Source organism: Lipomyces oligophaga, assembly GCF_038497815.1.
Source record: "Lipomyces oligophaga strain CBS 7107 unplaced genomic scaffold V1516scaffold_7, whole genome shotgun sequence".
Lineage (NCBI taxonomy): Eukaryota > Fungi > Ascomycota > Lipomycetes > Lipomycetales > Lipomycetaceae > Lipomyces > [Lipomyces] oligophaga.
In genome coordinates, this window is record NW_027117791.1 from 996,237 (window position 1) to 1,013,991 (window position 17,755).

Sequence of the window (17,755 nt, forward strand, 5' to 3'; positions counted from 1 at the left end):
AAGGTTTTGAGTGACTAGACACGGAATGCGTTTACTGGGCATTTTTTCGACTACGACCATTCTCAAGCGGATTATGTAAGAGTTTTGGCACGTGAGGACGGGCTGTGGAGCGGAGGCAAATTAGGAGTGTGAAAGATGGTTACATAATCATGATTTTTTGGAAATTATTGAAATTAAGATCTGTCATATTGTTTTGTTTATGATGGTGACGATAATGATGCGACCTAGATGGAGCTGGACTAGACTTTGGTTTCAGTTGAGTTACGTATTTCTAGTATTTGCGACAGGAAGGACCCTGGCCAGCACTGAATCCCGTTGACATTGGTGCTGGTGCTGGTGCTGTGCTGGTGTTAGGCGGTGCTTTTGGCCGCCGACCCGCAGAATGGTCGGAGCAGCCAGGCCTTAGCGAGGCAGAGCACTCCCACCGCACGATGTCTGTCTACGCAGACCAAGAGCATTGCTGCGCTCAAGAGCTTACGTAGACGACTGCGCGATGCCGTCGATCGTGTTGGCTTCTATTTTAAGAGATCATCGGCGACACGCGTGGATGCCACCATCGGGGACCTGTTGGATCCTGTTGGTTCCCGCAGGATCCAACAGGATCGTATGGATGGCGTATCTCTTTGTTTGCCTCAGGTCCATCTTTGTCCGTCGAGCGGTCGCAACAAAGACGGCTGGACACAGGTCTCGAGCATCCACGTAATCTTTTTATGTTTGGCAAATTTTACTGAATCCAAGTTAGCTTTTATTCTGTCGACGACAAAACAAACGTAATCAATCCAACGTAATCTGGATGAAGTTCTGCAAAACCATACTACACATACTACAATCTAAATATGCTGGATCTAAATGCATATATATTTATATATATATACAAATATATATATATACATACATACATACATACATACATACATATAAGCATGCTCGATCCCGTCCACCGCTAAACAGCCCGCTCCTGCACAATATCTCCTACTCCTATTGATCAATCAACCAGCCTTCAACCGCCCTCACTACACCCTCTAATAAAAAATTCTTCCTCCCATCTACAAAAAAACACGTGACTAAACCTTCAGTGCTGCAGTTTTTAGCAGCCGTGTTCAGACAGAAGCGAAGGACGGACCGCTACTTCTTTGTATTTAGAGTCTTTATGTAGCGTACAGTTTATATGTGCTCAATTCAACATTCAACTTATGTATCAATATCGATTTCGCGCAGATCAACTGGTGTAATGCGATGTAATGTTAATGCAATCCAATCCAATGGAATCCAATTTAATGCAATCTATTCCAACTTAATTCACGTTAAACTATTCCCAATAATTCGACAATACTCAGTCAGATTCCAGTCGGCCCCTTCCCATCTCTTAGGATTGGCTGGCTGATCCAGAGACTACTTCTCCCAGTGTCGCTCTAACAAGCTCTCTCGACACATTTAAAACCACCTTTCACATAGCAACAATCGAGACTTCTAGGATTATGGTAGCCAACATTCTTCTCAGTTCCAGCATAGCTCCAGCACACGTAAAATAGTCTGCTACGCAAACCGTAACTTGCTGCTCTCTAACCCTGGTTGATTGCAGGAAATGCTGCTGGGACTACCTGGTGCAGCCCACTGTCGTCTAGCAGCCACGCCCACAGAGCAGCTCCTCCGACTCAAAATCCTCAACCTCCCTTGTTCAAACAACTGTTTCTGCACTTTTCTCAAACTGCCGTAAAGTACGTTCGCAAACCCGCCTTGCAAACGCCGATTCTCACTCGCACTCAACTCTCCTCCACTCGACCCCGTCGTAGCACTCTACACCCACCCCTCAGGAACATAGTGTCATGTGATCAAGCAACCAAACCTCATGCACATATGCAGCATAACCCCACAGGTCTGCTGCATACCTGCCCGAAACAGACCCCCTCGCGCGGCGTCCTTGCCGCGTCCAAAGCCAACCTTTCTCTTATCCTGTCCTGCTCTGCTTTCCAACCACTTTCTGCAAGTAATATATATCCATCTGACTTCTCTCTTCTTTTCACGCTCTTTACGCGATCATATTTATATAGACCTCGCACGTCGTGTTGCTCCACTGTCTTTCAACGTCGTCATTCGTCAGCCATGGACAGCCCGAACCGTACGAACCGTAAGGTGTCGGGCGCCCTCACAGGCAAGCCTTTACTGTACGTCATATCGACCATCCCTGCTCTGTCTCTACCCGGTTTCCAGACACCTCTCATTTTTTTTCTAATTTTTTATTCTTTTGTAACTTTTGCTAACTGCATCTTAGATATTTCACTTCCATTTTCGTCTCCTTAGGTGTCTTTCTTTTCGGCTATGATCAGGGCGTCATGTCCGGTATCATCACGTATGTATCCTCCGTCGGGGCTTCTTATCCATCCCGAGCAGTTGACTGACTTCTCCCCTTGCCAGCGGTCCGTATTTCATAGAGTACTTCAACAACCCTTCCCGGGCAGAGCTAGGCACTATGGTTGCCATTCTCGAGGTCGGCGCGTTGGTCTCGTCGCTCATTGTCGGTCGACTGGGCGACATCATCGGCCGTCGAAGAACCATCCTCTACGGCTCCATCATCTTTGTCATCGGCGGCGCTTTCCAAACATTTTCTGTTGGCATGGACACCATGATTCTCGGCAGAATCATCTCCGGTCTCGGTGTTGGCATGCTCTCAACCATTGTCCCCGTCTACCAGTCGGAGATTTCTCCCGCCGACCATCGTGGCCGTCTGGCTTGTATCGAGTTTACTGGAAACGTCGTCGGATACGCTGCTTCTGTTTGGGTTGACTACGCCTGCTCGTTCATCGAATCGAACCTGTCCTGGCGAATTCCTCTTCTGCTGCAGTGCGTCATGGGTTCCCTTTTATGTCTAGGCTCTCTCATCATTTCCGAAACCCCTCGATGGCTGCTTGACAACGACCATGACGCAGAAGGTATTATTGTCATTGCAAATTTGCATGCCGGCGGCGACATCGACGACCCGCGAGCAAAGCACGAGTTCAACGAAATCAAAGAAAACGTCCTCATCATGCGTGCCGAAGGTGAGCGCTCGTACGCAGACATGTGGCGCAAATACAAAAAGCGCGTCTTGATCGCCATGTCCTCACAGATGTTTGCCCAACTCAATGGCATCAACGTCATTTCCTACTACGCGCCTCTTGTATTTGAGGAGGCTGGCTGGGTAGGACGCGATGCGATTCTTATGACAGGACTAAATGCGCTCGTTTATGTAGCCTCCACGGTCCCGCCATGGTTTTTGGTCGACCATTGGGGCCGTCGGCCAATTTTACTCTCCGGGGCGCTAATCATGGCTTTTTCCTTGTCAATGATCTCCTACTCAATTTATCTCGACATTGCCGCCACTCCCAATCTTACCGTCATTTTCGTCATTGTGTACAACGCCTTTTTCGGATATTCGTGGGGTCCAATTCCCTGGCTCTATCCTCCCGAGATTCTGCCACTTTCCGTGCGTGCCAAGGGCGCTTCGTTGTCGACAGCAACAAATTGGGCCTTCAACTGGGTAGTTGGTGAAATGACGCCAATCCTACAAGAGGCGATCGAATGGCGCATGTATCTTGTTCACGCCTTTTTCTGCTGTTTGTCGTTTGTGCTCGTGTACTTTACCTATCCTGAGACTAAAGGTGTATCGCTCGAGGATATGGACCTTGTGTTTGGGGACGCGCCCTCTGGCCCAGCTCCGCTTGACGATTCTGATTTAGAGGACCAGACGCGTGTCGACGCACATCATCGCCGATACAGCGATGAAGACCGAGTCGACACGGGAGAAGATAGTTTTGCATTTTCCCAGGAACTCGACGATGCGCCGTCATTACGGTCTAATAGTTTTGAGTCTGGCGAGTTACATCATCAACAGCATTCGAAAATTAGATCATCGCAAGATCCGCTGACTGGCACTGACGTCCATGAACGAGAGGCACTTATGGATCGATCTGGAACGGCTTCGCCAGTTCCTCATCGACATGTGGATTAGTTACATATCATTGAATAAAATAGGGCGTGGATCACAGGTAGCAGGGGATAAAGTTTCTTTGTACATGTTATTATTATGTTATTATTAGAAGTTTGGAGGCACTTGGAGATTACACAGGCTGTTTGGTTTTAGTATGTCTGTACTGATGGTGTTGAGGTGACTGGGTGATGTGGAGGAAGTCAAGATTACTCGAGTTGGATGGAAGTACAATAAATCATTGCCAATCCATAATTATTGTCATTTAAACTAATAAATTCAAGTCTCGGACTTGTAAACGGTCGAACGTGCTCCTAGAGCTTTCATCCCAAGGACGATTTATTGACATAAAGGAATCTGTTCCTCATTGGCTTGAGCTCCAAATCATTCTCGCTAATTCATTATGACATGCAATAGTATAGAGATGTTTTAGAATGCTACCGCAGATCAATTTTTCAGGTTCCGACGAGGAGATCACCCCTTGTCTGTCTGATCTTGCTCGGGCAGTTGCTGATGGTAAGACCCTACGTTGATTGCTGAAGGGCTACGTTGGTTGGGCTTGATTTCATCATACTAATCGATATCAGATGGCAGACGGCAAGAATTAGCCGGTGTCGACGGTCCGCTAACTAATATTCTCGGGCTACTATCTCAATCCAGCCGATCCTCCGCAGTTAAATTTCAATGTCTTCGAGTCTTGGCCAATGCCTGCGCTGACAATGGTATCCTCTCAAAGCCTACCAACTTACATAAATAAGAGAATGATAGATTACTAACGGCATGTGTCCTAAATTTCACAGATCAGAACCGGCAAATTTTACTAGATGATCCTCGGTTTAATGTCGTGATGAATAATTGTCTGGACCAACCAGGCGAGGATAAGATATGCTCCACTGCAACGATAGTTTTGTTTAATTTCTGCAATGACTACGGTAAATTTTTTTCCTGCTTACACTTGAGGAATTGCGAATTCGTGAACTGACTTGGACAGAGCCAGCACAGGAATATCTGGCTAGCCGAGGCTTTATACCCGTCTTTCTTGAGATAGTAAAGCAAAAACAGAATGCAACGGCGATTACATATTGTTTACTGATCTTGGACCTCGTGTTTGCTAATAGTACGACCCTTAGATATGACTTCTCCTCCTTTTGGTTATTTAATGAGCAGACTAACCCTCTCAGTAACCGAAGAACTACTTCCCTCCGAACTTCAAATCCACTTTCTATTCGAAGCCATTGCAGAAACAGAGGTAGCGGAGCATGTTTCTTTGATATCAAACGTTCTTACGTTCCCAATGGTCCGCCAGTCATTGCTGGACAATTCGCATAAAGGCCTGACGAGTTTATGTCGCATTTACGAGCTGTTATGCAATGCGCTGGATGATGATGCTGTTTTGGATGCCGTAAAACGTTTCCTGGTCGTATTCACAGAAATATCCGGAATGGAAGCATTTGTCAACACGGAGTCCGACGAGGATCTAATATTGTTTTGGCGCTCCTGGATCGTGAGTGAAGATGAAAATCTCGACAAAGTCTCGTATCTTCGAACAGCTGGGCTTGTACTACTCGGTAATTTGTGTATTTCCAAGCAATCCTGTGATAATATGATTGCTCGCAATATCCATCTAGATGCGATAAAGATCATATCTGCCCCCTCGAGCCGAATCTCGGAGTTGTACTCTGCGGGAGGAATCCTCAAAAACATGGCTATCAGCGGTATGCTTGAGCTTATCAGGATCAAATTGATTGGCATTGATTAATAACCAAAATCTAGATGCAAATAAGCAAAATCTGGCTGATCATGGTGCCTTCACTTCAGCCTTGAGGTTGATCCAAAACGAGACGGCGGCACAAGTCGTGTTTACCGGATTAGGACTTGCACGGCTATTGATCTCCAATTCTTGTGGGTTTACTTTTAATCACATATGAGTTCTATAAATTCTGACGATCTTTAGACGAAAATGCAAATAAGCTTATGCAAACTAACATTTCCATTTTAGAGAGTGCGAACGATATCTACACCGCCAGGACAGAGCAATCTGTTAAGATCGAGATTGGCAGATTATTCAGCGCTCTGATTCGCTCACTCGCACTTGAATTGACTGGCGATGAACTGACAGTCTTCTTGTCCTCCTCCAAGCTAAAAAATTGTAATACGACGATTCTCCAGCTCTCAATTTCAATGATCTGCGATTTGATTACAGTTCCATTACAGACAGGCGTCATACCCGAAGCTACAGTTGCACTTGCATTACTTTTTCAGAGCAACTCGAACAGAACTTTAATGCGATCGCAGGTTATTGAGAAACCCGAAATCGTTGATCGGCTTGATGAAGCGCTCGGAGAAGAGAACGGTATAGATGAGAAGGTCAAGAGCAATGTGCGGACCTTGGTCTTGCTTTTAGCGGATGAGGGAGCCGACAACAGGCTTTTGGAATTATTAAAGAAAGTAAATTAAACGTTCTGTACAAATAACTGAATTATACATGACTCTGACCGATTAGTCGATCTTGCGCCTGTATTGATGTGAGTTGGCATTACTACTTTTATGAAGATCTAAAACATCATTATGTTGGATTTTCATTGTCCAGACTCATTTAAATTATAGACTTGCTCTTGCATGTGAATTAACTGTTTTCAAGCCATATCAGTTATGTTAAGAAAGATTTTACTCATTCATACATCTTTGTTAATCTAGTTGTATCCAAAGATACTGATCACAATTAGTTATAGTCTAATACGGCCATAACCGTTCATATCAAAATTATTCGTTCATCTCTTTATATTCATCATATTCAAGATTCTAGCCTTATCATAAATGACAATATTCCACGCATTACGATTATAAATCGCTGTACAAATGTAGAATGCATATATAATTACTACAAAATCTAACGGCTGAGTAGCAACTGAGCCAGGTCCAGCTAGGGTAAACGGACCGATACCCGGCGAGCGCCCACTAATCAGTTTCTGTCCCCTGCTACACCTTTTCTGCAATTAAAACAGCCAATTGCCCAGTTTTTTCGTTAAATAACTACCGAACTAACTATTCAATTGCAATTGAACATTCGGAATAATCAAAGAATCAAAGTGAAACGAAATGGCTTCGCTCCCCTCTGCTGAATGCTGTCTGAAGGGCTATCAACACCATGGAGCCCCCGAAGGAGAAATAGTAGAGTACTCAGATATCGACATTTATGTTGCGAAACCTGCTGGCGGAGAGCCAACGAAAGCTATCATCTATCTTGCCGATATATTTGGAATGCCCTTTATTAACCACAAGATCATTTCGGATAATTTTGCTAAAGAAGGATTTCTAACTGTGTTGCCTAATCTGTTTGGCGACGACCCGGCACCGTTTCCTCGACCACCAGACTTTGATTTCCCCAAGTGGAGAAGTGTCCATAACATCGAGTATACTGAACCTTTGATTGAAAAGGCGTTTGCTTATACGAAGGACAAATTCCCGTCCGTTACTAAGTTTTTCTCGGTCGGATACTGCTTTGGCGGGAAATATGTTGTCCGGTTGCTCGGTGAGGGAAAACTCAACGCAGGCTTCATTGCACACCCAAGTTTTGTCACCGAGGAGGAGCTTCGGATCATAAAAGGCCCCCTTTCAATTGCTGCTGCAGGTGTGCTTACTTTGATTCCCCTGTAGATAGAGAAATACTAACAAATGTAGAAACTGACGAGCTCATGCCTGAGGAAAAGAGGCATCTGACTGAACGTGTTCTTAAAGAAGTTAAAGCAACCTATCTGCTTACTCTCTATTCGTCCGTTGAGCATGGCTTTGCTGTCCGTGGCAATCCGGATGACCCAGTCTCCATGTGGTATCAAGAGGCTGCTTTTTACCAGGCCGTCAACTGGTTCAATCGGTTTAGTGCTTGAACATATCTAGAGCGGATAGAAAACTGAAATATTAGTGTGTAATTGGAGAAGCACATTTTGTGCATAATTGTTTTATATAACTGTTTCAGCGGCACTAGTCTTATTCTTTCTAGACTTTGTTCTACGTGATATTTGATTTGTAGATAACTTGTAGAAAACTCGCACAGAATTATGCTGATTTTGAGTTATATTCTTCTATATTTAAGTCGTACGTTACAAGACAAATATGTATTAATCTGTTTTGTTTTATAAGTGTGGAGGAACCGGCTTGATTTGAACAGATTGTATGCGTTCTCTGGTCATCACATGGTTGGGAATACTATTATATATCCCATCATCTGACTGTGAAATAGGACAATCGGTATATATATTCATTCATACATACTTGTATATATAGCGCGAGTTTTAAATAAATGTCGTAATGGAATTAACGCTACAATTTGGTGGGAATCAAAAACGGATCCACCGCAACCGGAAAATCAAAACATGTCGCGCCTGCGCGTCTCGACGAGTCAAATGTAGTCGGGACCGACCGAAATGCACGCAATGTTTTGCAAAAGATATAGACTGTGAATATACGCTTACTGACAGTGAAAGCGAACTTGCAAATGGCTCTGATAGTTCAGTTGCTGCCGTCGGATCGGCTGGACCTGCCCGTATAAGGGATATTCTGCACGAAAATAGCAGGTCCGAAGCCAGCAAACGAAGTTTCTCAAAGGCCTTTGAAACTGCACCATCTTCTTCATCAAATCACTTGTCTTCATTTCTCGCTTCAGACAGAAAACTTCCTGGTAGTCTTTCGTTAGACTCTGAATCCGGGGCAGCACGTTTCGTCACGATATTCCACTGGCCAGGTATATTTCCGAAGGTATGTTCATTATATTACAGTCATCTTATGTATATGGTTTTCGTATTCCAACAAACTTAGCAATTTGACGACCAATTCGAACCGCCTGAAAATCCTCTAGACACCTCAGAATCAACAACTGGGTCTCCGTCTTCTGCACAAAATCAATTCTTGCAGACCCATCTACCCGAGCGATCTGTTTGCGACGATCTGATCGAATGTTATTTCCGATCAATCTATCCGATTTTGCCAATTTTCTCGAAATTAGATTTCTACCCCTTTTACAACAAATTTTGGGCAGAGTATGAGGCCACTGATCGCCAGAAAGACAAGCGAGATACGTTTTTTACAGTTATATTTGCGATGATGTACGCGGGCACGGTTGGTCGCAACGCACAATTACGATACCAGATGCGGGATGGTGAGCGGATATTGGCTGGAAATCCTCTGGCAGACGAGATGAAATCTACGCATACGTTAGCGGAAGCCGCTCTGAAGGTCGCTGATTTTCCTGCGAGACCAACAATTTTTTGTCTTTGGGCTGGTCAAATGATATATGCGACACGGACTTCCGACCCAACGACGACTAGAGCTGCTTCGCTAGCCATGTTGATTCGAATAGCCCAGACTATGGGTCTCCACTGGGACCCAACTCTATTTCCCCAAAAAATGCCAGAGTGGCAGGTCAGACTTCGCAGGAACCTGTGGTGGTCATTCTGTTACCTTGATGGGCTTCTGTCATTTGTGTCTGGTTTGCCAGTCACCTTGCAGTCGTCCAGTTACAATGTCAAAGAGCCTGATACGAAAGAATTGCTTGACGAGGAATCGTTATTCATAATTGGCCGGCACAGCATGGCACTGTTGATGGTTCAGATGGCGAACACTTTTGACGATTTCATGAATTTCAGAGTATCTGAATGTGGTGTCGTCGAAAACATGCGCGTAAAAATGGACCAAATGCGACTACGCATGCGCGAAGATGCCAAAATTGTGTCGACGCTGTCGTTTAAGGAAATATCTGTCTGGGCTGATATGGACTACTTACGTATGATGCAAAAACTGTTGACATCATTTATATCTGCAGTCTCTGAAAAAGCATTTCTTCTGGTGTTGTATGTGCAATATGCTTTAAACCAGCTGAATTCCAAAGAAGATGATTGCAGTAATGGTGACCGTCCTCTTCGACAACCAGAAACAGACGATAAATTTGTTTTAGATGCCGTTGTCTCGTCAATGAAAGTAGTCAAGTCATTCTATGTGATCATGGAAGATCTCGATAAATACTGTGAAACGCTCTGGCATTTGTTGCAAGTGCCGCAATTCCACTCTTTAATGGTTATTTATCGGGATGTGTGTGCCCGACCGACAAGACATGTGGCGATTGAATTTGATGAAGTCATGCAGCGAATTGGGTTCAAGCTGTCCGATTTCAAACCTGCCGGTGAAGACGAACGAATGGAAATCGCAGAAGATCTGGTCAAAATGATTCATGTACTAAGAATGAATGAAGGTCGTGATGGGAAAGTGTTGCCGGACTACAATCGACTTATGGAACTTCGCGAGCTAGCAAAGCAAGCTAAGAAGATGGGCATGCCGATTGATTATAGGGTACGTCCAAACAAGCTTGCACAGGAGCCCAGTCTAGAAAATGAATCCTCTGTGCCTGAGCAGCCGGAAGAAACCATTCAGCCAACAGATCCATACTCGACTTTCCAAGGTCCAAATGTGGCAGCAAATGAAAGCGTGACCCCAATAGCTAATTTTTTCGATGCAACTTCATTAAACACCCCTATGGATATGTTTGCAAGTGACAGCCCGTACGTTAGCATGTCTTCCGATTCTCGAACTGGAATAAATAATGGAAATACTTTATTGTGCAACACAGGAAACGAAACTGTTTCAGGATTGCAACCGTTTCTGGGCTACGCGGAACTGGATCAGTTACTAAACCGCCCTCTATTTTCGTTCATGTGATTCGATAGTTATACGAACCCGAAGTTAACTATGATGCTTAAATGGTCATCATTTGTGCTGATATTGATACTGCAATTGTTTTTCTTAGTCTTCTCGCTGATGTTGGTAACTGGAGGGATTCCATACTGGTACACTTGGCAACATATATTATCTCTCACGAGTTATAAGTGAGGACGATTGGTGTTACTGCCCCGATACTGGGTAAGCGTTTTCAAGTTTGCTCAATCAGTTGCCGGGCCGGGAGTGTTGTTAGTATTGCTCATCTTTATCAGCGTATCAATTCACTGGTCAAGCAAATGGTCTCGACACTGCAGATCTCCTGCCTTGCTATAAGTATGCGGCTGTAAATTAAAGACCTTTTTGTGACCTGGCTAGAATATCTGAAGTGGAAGACAAGTCGATTTGACATCAATATTCTATGCTGTAGGAGAAACGACTCAGACAGAGCCATACTTAGTTATGTTTAATAGATGTGATTTGGACGCCGCTGTATGGTATGACTGCGGAATGAAATGGCTTGTTTTCTGAGAATTGGAGAATTTAATGCAGAAGTGGTGAAATTTATTTCTTCTTGGTACTTTGAGCTAGTAGTCTCGAGAGCGCTGGTCTAAACCTGATTTAAGCACTCCAACTCTCAACACTTGTAATTTGTTAGATTATCAACCTTTCTAACCAATGCATGCTATGTGAAACTGCCTTACAGCTGCCTTCTCATTTTCTGATCTATAGTGTTCCGCAAACTTTAGCTCATTATTCAAGTGCTATTAGTCAAGCAGCCAGATCTTGCCATTCAAATGCTGCTTTACTTAATTCTACTGCATGGCTTCTATTACGAGCGCTGCTAACTACGTTATGACAAGAGAAAACTTTTGGGCGGGTCCAATGCTAGCGTTCGAATCGTAAGAAAAAAATGCAAAACTGCGTCAAGGGCTTATCAATTAAAAATCATCTAATGTGTACTTTCTGCCTTCGGGTTTATTACCTCCCCGCTGCAAGTCGCTTTCCCATAATGGCCGTAGTATTTTGCAAATTGGCACTCAACTCGCTCCGCAGCCTGCCAGCCTAGTCCAATCTTCTTTACTAAAACCCTTCTGAGATTCCTCAACATTTGGTCGACTCAATTCTTGTCGTTGTTCTGATGAGAACATTTATCAGTGTATCTGATCGATTTGGAAATTTTCATAAACGCAATCTACATGTCGCAAACTGTTCTTGAATTGTTTCAAAGAAACAGCAGCATCCAAGCCAATCAATTACGTAATCTATATCACGTGAATATCACATGTATTGTCTACCCCACTCCTTCTGCAACGATTATCGGGCTGAGGGATCGGGACAAGTCGGATCGGAACAAGGCCGAACAAAGTCGCCATAGGCCGCAGAGCTAGCGGCGTCCACGTGACTCCTGTCGTGTGTCCTATGTCTGGAGCGGGGCGTCTTTGGATCAAGAACTTGATCCGAGTTTGGTCGAGAAAGTACGAGTACACAATTACAATTGGCCAATAAACATTGAATATCCAATAATTTATAATATAAACTCATAACTGAATTAAAAATGGTGAGTTTTCTGTGGCTGTCAATAACAGAAGACAGTGGAGGATAAGAGATGTTGCGAGAGCAGGTCAGAGTGAGAGATTCTAATGAACCAGGCACGCAAGTTTTTCGTTGGAGGAAACTTCAAAATGAATGGATCGAAAGAATCGATCAAAGAGATAGTCGAACTTTTGAATAAGGTTGACGTTCCTGAATCTGTGGGTGCGTACAATTCTGTGGGGATCGAGATGGATATGGAGGTGGACAGATTTCGATTGCTAACAAGGTACAGAGGTTGTGATTTCTCCACCCGCACTCTACTTGCACTGGGCCAAGCTGCACTTGACCAACACTGCAATTGAACTCGCGGCCCAAAATGCGTATCCAAAAGTCAGCGGCGCGTATACTGGTGAAGTTTCGTAAGTATTTCTTTAGCTCCACTAGACATTTTATCTGACAGTATTTACTCACTACACATGATAGGGCACCTCAAATCAAAGATGTAGGCGCCGAGTGGGTCATTCTCGGTCATTCTGAGCGCCGCCATATCATCAAGGAATCCGATGATTTTATTGCGGAAAAAACAGTGCACGCTTTAGAGAGCGATCTCGGCGTCATTCTCTGTGTTGGCGAGACACTCGAGGAGCGTGAATCTGGTACTACGATCGCAGTTTGCACGCGCCAGCTCGATCCTGTCATTGCCGCAACCAAAGACTGGTCTCACATTGTCATTGCTTACGAACCTGTCTGGGCTATTGGAACTGGACTCGCTGCGACTCCTGCAGACGCTCAGGAAACTCATGCTGCGATCCGTGCCTATTTGACCGATAAAATCGGCAAGGACCAGGCAGACTCCGTTCGCATCTTGTATGGTGGTTCCGTAAATGGTAAAAACGCAAAGACATTCAACGATTGCCCGGATATCGATGGATATTTGGTCGGTGGCGCCTCACTTAAGCCTGAGTTCGTCGATATCATTACTTCCCGTTCGTAATTTTGTCAATTTTGTATTTACAGCAATGCAGTGAGCAGAGACTAATCAGTAATCATGTACATGTAGGTGATCTAAAGTTGTTAAATCAGACTTCAGTCGAGGCGAGCATCAATTGTAGATCTGTTGAACTACAAAAATTCAATCAAACTGAAAACTCAAGCAGACTGAATCTTCATGTTTCGCTCGCTTTCATCCATTTAAGCACCCAGTCCCCACTTCCTACACTCGCCCTCGACATCTCCAAAAACGCCTTCGCGACCTAACATGATGATTGACGGTCGTGAATTTCCGCGCAACACCCTCGTAGCAACGTTGACAACATCTTTCAAACTTAAACGATCAATTTTCTCACACATCTCTTCGACAGGTACACGTTTCCCAACCACTTGGACCTGGCGGCCCACATCTTCAAGTTCAACCATTTTTGATTCTAAATTCATGAGTAGCGAGCTACGGAGTTGGTTCTTTGCTCGATGGACTTCAGCTTCCTGGATCCCGCCAGATCTCGTGAATTGAGACATGCAGTACGCTAGCTGGCCGCAGATAATGGGCGCGACCATGTTTGCATGACTTGGCAGACAGCTGACGCTAATTCCAAACAGCCCTGAGTCAGTATATGAATGGTTAAACGCGACGCAGTTGTCGACAAATCCATATCGGTTCAAGACCATCGTGTATAAACGGGAATACATGCCTTTCCCCGGTCCACCAGCAGAAAACGACCCTCCTCCTCCAAGAAGGGTTTGCAAAGTAGCCAGCGCGTAAATGTCTGGATCATTTATCGATAGACCTTCAAAGGCAACGAGAATTTGTGCTAGTTCCGGCTGGTTCGGCACATGTTGGACAGGCATCGGACCCATATCTTGAACTCCGCCGGTATAAAGTGCCGGCTGAGATTTTGGTTTATATGTACCTTTAGACATGTCACCAAAATATCTGGTAACAAGTTCAACAGCAACTTCATGCTCTACACCCACAAATGCAGCAACAATTCGTTCGGGCGTGTAGAACTGTTCTCTGTACTTGACAATATCCTGGACTCGAATCGATGGTAACCGTTCTTCGGGGACAAGTAGCGGTAGGCCAAGTGTATTATCCTGATATGCAACCGCATGCAATAATTCAGGTAGAATCAGTTCTGGTTTCTGCCAAATCTCACCGATTTCGTACGCTGCAGTTTCCTTCTGAATCTCAAGCTCTGTCTGTGTGATCTGAGGCCATCGCACCGTGGCCGCCAATAACTCAAACATTGCCGCCACATCACGGTTAAATACAGCAGCCTGATAAATCACCGCTTCCCTGCTCGAAACACACATGTAATTTCCTCCCAGTGATCCCAGTCGCTCTTCCATCTGTTCTGCTGTAGTGCCCAGAGTAGACTGATAGGCGAGGCGGTCCATCAGATGGCTTAGTCCGGTCGCCCAGGGCTCCGTCTCATACCGCGACCCGGCGTCCACATACAAACCGAGAGCGGAAAAGTGACCAGGCAATCCATCCGTGGCGACTCGTAATCCGTTCGGTAACGTTGTCAGTTGGAAAAGACTGCTTCTCGCACTCGAATATGATGAATATCGGACACTTGAATGACCTAATTTTGAGCGGACTAGTCCTGGCCAAAGATTTCGACCTGAATGAAACAGCATTCTGATCGAATCGTTGCTCTTTTACTTGCTTAATTCTAATAACGTGCGGATGATGTCGATGACAGATAAATAGTCTAGTCCGTCAGAAATGACAATAAAATCAACAGCAACTCCCAGATTAAATTTTGTTCGGCATTTATTGTGAAGCAGCTATTCTGGGTCATCTGCTCAGTCAATTGGATGTAGTCCCAATCTGGTTTTCAGGTAGGACAATATTTATACCTCTATTTTATTCGGCTTATGGAACTCAAGCCTCTACGCTGAAATGGCAGGACGTCGAACTGATGCAATCAATCTTTCAGATTCTGAATCAGGCTTGGATCCTAATTTGGATCAAAATCTGGTGCGACGACCAAAACGGAGGCGAGTTAGCCACCGCCTGGAAATACAATCTGATGACACAAACGATACAAACGAGATAAATTTGAGTACTGAGGCACCATCGACTGAAGTGAATAATGAAAGTGTAATTGTCATTTCCGACGCTGAAGGTGACGCTGAAGATGATATCGACGAAACTGAAGACGCTGTATCATTACTCCGAACAGAACCGCTTCTACACCAACCGGTACCGCTACCAGTACCCATACCGAGGGCAGTGAATAATTCATTTATGCTGTTTCATACCGACGATGAATATGACAGTGCTGAAGAAGACGACGAAGATGACGAATTTTTCCCTAGTCCGAGTCAATCTGAGTATGAATTTATTGAAGATGGCGCAGGGGACGAAGAGCTGCGGGAACTTTTTTACGACTCGACGGTTGACCAGTTGCTTGATAATCCGACAACGCACGAGTGGACCTCTTCGGCCGCCGAGCTTCGGGAAAAGGCGATTCAAAGTGTCAATCCGTCGGCCGCCAAACCAGAAGAGAGTTCCACGTTGCTTAGCGCGTTTACATGTGTGATTTGCTACGATCAGCCTGAAAACATCGCAGCTACTCCATGTGGACATTTGTATTGCATTGACTGCTTGTACCGTGCACTCGCGGCTAGTAGTACGGCCACAGCTACTAGTGGCGAATGTAGTATTTGTCGAAGAAAAGTATTTTATAAGAACATCATTCCTCTAGAGTTGAGAGTTGATGATGATTATACCGATGTCAATGGCATGGATAGTGGTGAGGGTCACATTGATAATGATGATACAATCACCACATAACAGCATTAATAGCATAGGCATTACTGGCGTTTGGAATTAATATATTTGTATATTGCTTTAAGATCGATTATTTCGTTTTCGTCTTTTTTTGGGAATAGATAGTTTTTTGTTTCCCCCCTGGACGGTATTGTGACCATTTTTGAAATTGGCAATCTGATTCGCTTCTGGAAGGTCAGAAAATCCTGCCCATTCAGATTCCTCCTCGTTATCTTGAATCTGCTCTGTATGTTTCCCCTGGCGTATTAGATTCTCATGTTCTACTGGTTCACTCCTATACTCGCCAACTTCTCTCTCGAACCCAGCAACAAAGAATCCAATTCCTCCATCAACAATAGGCTCAGCTCGAACACACGCATCTGCCAACTCCTCTGGCGAATTAGCCTCATATCCTTGATTGTTTATGCCTCTGAACCAATCCACTACTCCGCGACGCTGCCAATTCGGAATTGCTTTTGCGCGCGGTAAAATGTGCCATCCCCGCTCAATGACATCAGGATCTATGAGCAGTTCACGCACAACAGCTTCATTTTCTTCGCCATGTATCGAACACGTAGAATAAACAACTCTTGTAGCGAAGGGGAAATCGATCAAGGCATGACGTACAATCTTCTTTTGAAACGTAGACAGATTTCGTAGACGACTAGCGAGTTCGTGGCTTGCAGCTAATTCACTTTCAGACTCTTCTTCGCCATCAAAAGAGAATTGCTGTCGCCGGAAGATGCCGGAGCCCGAGCAGGAGGGGTCACATAATATCTTTGACACACTTGACCGTAAGTCCTCAGGACAACTGATCGTGAAGTCACAGTTCACAGTCTCAACAATTGATGCGTGCGCTCTACGAACCATCCGGGTGAGGACTTTGGCTCGATCGGAATTGAGTTCATACGCAACTACGCGACCTTGATTTTCCATCAGGGCTGCAATATGCGAAGTTTTATTACCTGGTGCAGCGCAAGCGTCAATGACAATTTCGCCCGGTTCAGGCGCTAGGATCTGAGCAGGGAAGCAGGACGCCCGATCCTGCAAAATTATTTCCCCAGTTTTGTATGCATTCGTTGAAAGCAGTAACTTTGTATGGGTATTGGCCACCGCGTAGAGATTCGGAATATATGGATCTGCATAAACGGTCCGCACAGAGGGCGGAAGTGCATCTGTCTTAGCAAAAGAGAGATCGGGTAGTGAGTTTGCTATGATGGTATTAACTCTGATCCATCGAATCGTCCGGTCTATTTGTTAGATCAACAATTCAGAGCCAATAAGAAGAGCATACCAGTAGAACTCCCGTTAAAAGTCGAGATATCAGAGATTCCCCGTTTAATCAGCAGCTTTGTGAATTCGCCTTGTAACCGTGTCTTGTGTCGAAGCACGGCATCTTTCAATGGGCCCTTCCCTGCCGTGATTCCTGTTTTCGATATCAACAGATCATGCACTAGCAACAAAGCAACTGGATACTTGATCTGACTCGTCAGTTCAATTCTTGACATCTTTTAGCAAGATATAAAAATCTACCTTTTCTGCTTTTAGCAATCCAGACTGAGAAAGAATAATGTCCAGCAGCTCTTTATAACGCGCCGTCGACCGAAGAAGCGCAAAAATCCGTTTTGGGTCGGATCGAAAGGAATCTGCGTGCTTTCTAACGAGCGCAGTCAATGGCATAAACTCATCTTGCGATAAGTTTGCAAATGAGAATGTAGATGAAATTATTCGGGAGGAATCTAAATAAAGATTCATATTCTATTCATGCAATGTAC

At 44.6% G+C, this 17,755-nt stretch overlaps 8 protein-coding genes across 8 annotated transcripts; 6 read left to right on the forward strand and 2 right to left on the reverse strand.

Moving 5' to 3' along the window:
* Nucleotides 1-2,103: 2,103 nt before the first annotated feature.
* Nucleotides 2,104-3,988, forward strand: V1516DRAFT_627929 (uncharacterized protein; the record flags this gene model as incomplete). The annotated part of the gene is made up of 3 exons (XM_066919816.1): nt 2,104-2,165; nt 2,273-2,350; nt 2,416-3,988. The coding sequence occupies 3 exons, from the start codon at nt 2,104-2,106 to the stop codon at nt 3,986-3,988; spliced, it is 1,713 nt and encodes a 570-aa protein (XP_066775893.1).
* Nucleotides 3,989-4,398: 410 nt separating this feature from the next.
* Nucleotides 4,399-6,421, forward strand: V1516DRAFT_666197 (armadillo-type protein; the record flags this gene model as incomplete). The annotated part of the gene is made up of 7 exons (XM_066920730.1): nt 4,399-4,480; nt 4,552-4,686; nt 4,765-4,896; nt 4,956-5,081; nt 5,146-5,679; nt 5,738-5,866; nt 5,919-6,421. The coding sequence occupies 7 exons, from the start codon at nt 4,399-4,401 to the stop codon at nt 6,419-6,421; spliced, it is 1,641 nt and encodes a 546-aa protein (XP_066775894.1).
* A 435-nt stretch (nt 6,422-6,856) lies between these two features.
* Nucleotides 6,857-8,062, forward strand: V1516DRAFT_539801 (dienelactone hydrolase). Its single transcript, XM_066919175.1, has 2 exons — nt 6,857-7,595; nt 7,646-8,062. The coding sequence occupies exons 1-2, from the start codon at nt 7,064-7,066 to the stop codon at nt 7,849-7,851; spliced, it is 738 nt and encodes a 245-aa protein (XP_066775895.1). The 5' UTR covers nt 6,857-7,063; the 3' UTR covers nt 7,852-8,062.
* V1516DRAFT_540313 (uncharacterized protein) lies at nt 7,979-11,012 on the forward strand. The gene is made up of 2 exons (XM_066919176.1): nt 7,979-8,719; nt 8,780-11,012. The coding sequence occupies exons 1-2, from the start codon at nt 8,273-8,275 to the stop codon at nt 10,670-10,672; spliced, it is 2,340 nt and encodes a 779-aa protein (XP_066775896.1). The 5' UTR covers nt 7,979-8,272; the 3' UTR covers nt 10,673-11,012.
* Nucleotides 11,013-12,144: 1,132 nt separating this feature from the next.
* On the forward strand, nt 12,145-13,298 carry V1516DRAFT_540364 (Triosephosphate isomerase). The gene is made up of 4 exons (XM_066919177.1): nt 12,145-12,230; nt 12,322-12,427; nt 12,492-12,624; nt 12,689-13,298. Exons 1-4 carry the CDS (start codon nt 12,228-12,230, stop codon nt 13,197-13,199), a joined length of 753 nt encoding a protein of 250 aa, XP_066775897.1. The 5' UTR covers nt 12,145-12,227; the 3' UTR covers nt 13,200-13,298.
* V1516DRAFT_680495 (Metalloenzyme, LuxS/M16 peptidase-like protein) lies at nt 13,085-14,920 on the reverse strand. Its single transcript, XM_066923095.1, has one exon. The coding sequence runs from the start codon at nt 14,840-14,842 to the stop codon at nt 13,397-13,399; it is 1,446 nt and encodes a 481-aa protein (XP_066775898.1). The 5' UTR covers nt 14,843-14,920; the 3' UTR covers nt 13,085-13,396.
* A 158-nt stretch (nt 14,921-15,078) lies between these two features.
* V1516DRAFT_680496 (uncharacterized protein) lies at nt 15,079-16,154 on the forward strand. Its single transcript, XM_066923096.1, has one exon. It carries the CDS (start codon nt 15,108-15,110, stop codon nt 16,002-16,004), a length of 897 nt encoding a protein of 298 aa, XP_066775899.1. The 5' UTR covers nt 15,079-15,107; the 3' UTR covers nt 16,005-16,154.
* On the reverse strand, nt 16,029-17,755 carry V1516DRAFT_680497 (S-adenosyl-L-methionine-dependent methyltransferase). The gene is made up of 3 exons (XM_066923097.1): nt 17,514-17,755; nt 17,275-17,461; nt 16,029-17,230 (listed from the first exon to the last, which is right to left on the reverse strand). The coding sequence occupies exons 1-3, from the start codon at nt 17,733-17,735 to the stop codon at nt 16,062-16,064; spliced, it is 1,578 nt and encodes a 525-aa protein (XP_066775900.1). The 5' UTR covers nt 17,736-17,755; the 3' UTR covers nt 16,029-16,061.

Excerpts from the sequence above, each read along its gene's own strand:
- V1516DRAFT_539801 (XM_066919175.1), top strand. The coding sequence starts at position 7,064 with ATGGCTTCGCTCCCCTCTGCTGAATGCTGTCTGAAGGGCTATCAACAC. Across the intron at positions 7,596-7,645 it reads CCTTTCAATTGCTGCTGCAG|AAACTGACGAGCTCATGCCT; the intron begins GTGTGCTTACTT and ends TAACAAATGTAG.
- V1516DRAFT_540313 (XM_066919176.1), top strand. The coding sequence starts at position 8,273 with ATGGAATTAACGCTACAATTTGGTGGGAATCAAAAACGGATCCACCGC. Across the intron at positions 8,720-8,779 it reads GGCCAGGTATATTTCCGAAG|CAATTTGACGACCAATTCGA; the intron begins GTATGTTCATTA and ends CAACAAACTTAG.
- V1516DRAFT_540364 (XM_066919177.1), top strand. Across the intron at positions 12,428-12,491 it reads TGACGTTCCTGAATCTGTGG|GTACAGAGGTTGTGATTTCT; the intron begins GTGCGTACAATT and ends ATTGCTAACAAG. Across the intron at positions 12,625-12,688 it reads GCGTATACTGGTGAAGTTTC|GGCACCTCAAATCAAAGATG; the intron begins GTAAGTATTTCT and ends TACACATGATAG.
- V1516DRAFT_680495 (XM_066923095.1), bottom strand. The coding sequence starts at position 14,842 with ATGCTGTTTCATTCAGGTCGAAATCTTTGGCCAGGACTAGTCCGCTCA.
- V1516DRAFT_680496 (XM_066923096.1), top strand. The coding sequence starts at position 15,108 with ATGGCAGGACGTCGAACTGATGCAATCAATCTTTCAGATTCTGAATCA.
- V1516DRAFT_680497 (XM_066923097.1), bottom strand. The coding sequence starts at position 17,735 with ATGAATCTTTATTTAGATTCCTCCCGAATAATTTCATCTACATTCTCA. Across the intron at positions 17,462-17,513 it reads GATTGCTAAAAGCAGAAAAG|ATCAAGTATCCAGTTGCTTT; the intron begins GTAGATTTTTAT and ends CTGACGAGTCAG. Across the intron at positions 17,231-17,274 it reads TTTTAACGGGAGTTCTACTG|ACCGGACGATTCGATGGATC; the intron begins GTATGCTCTTCT and ends TCTAACAAATAG.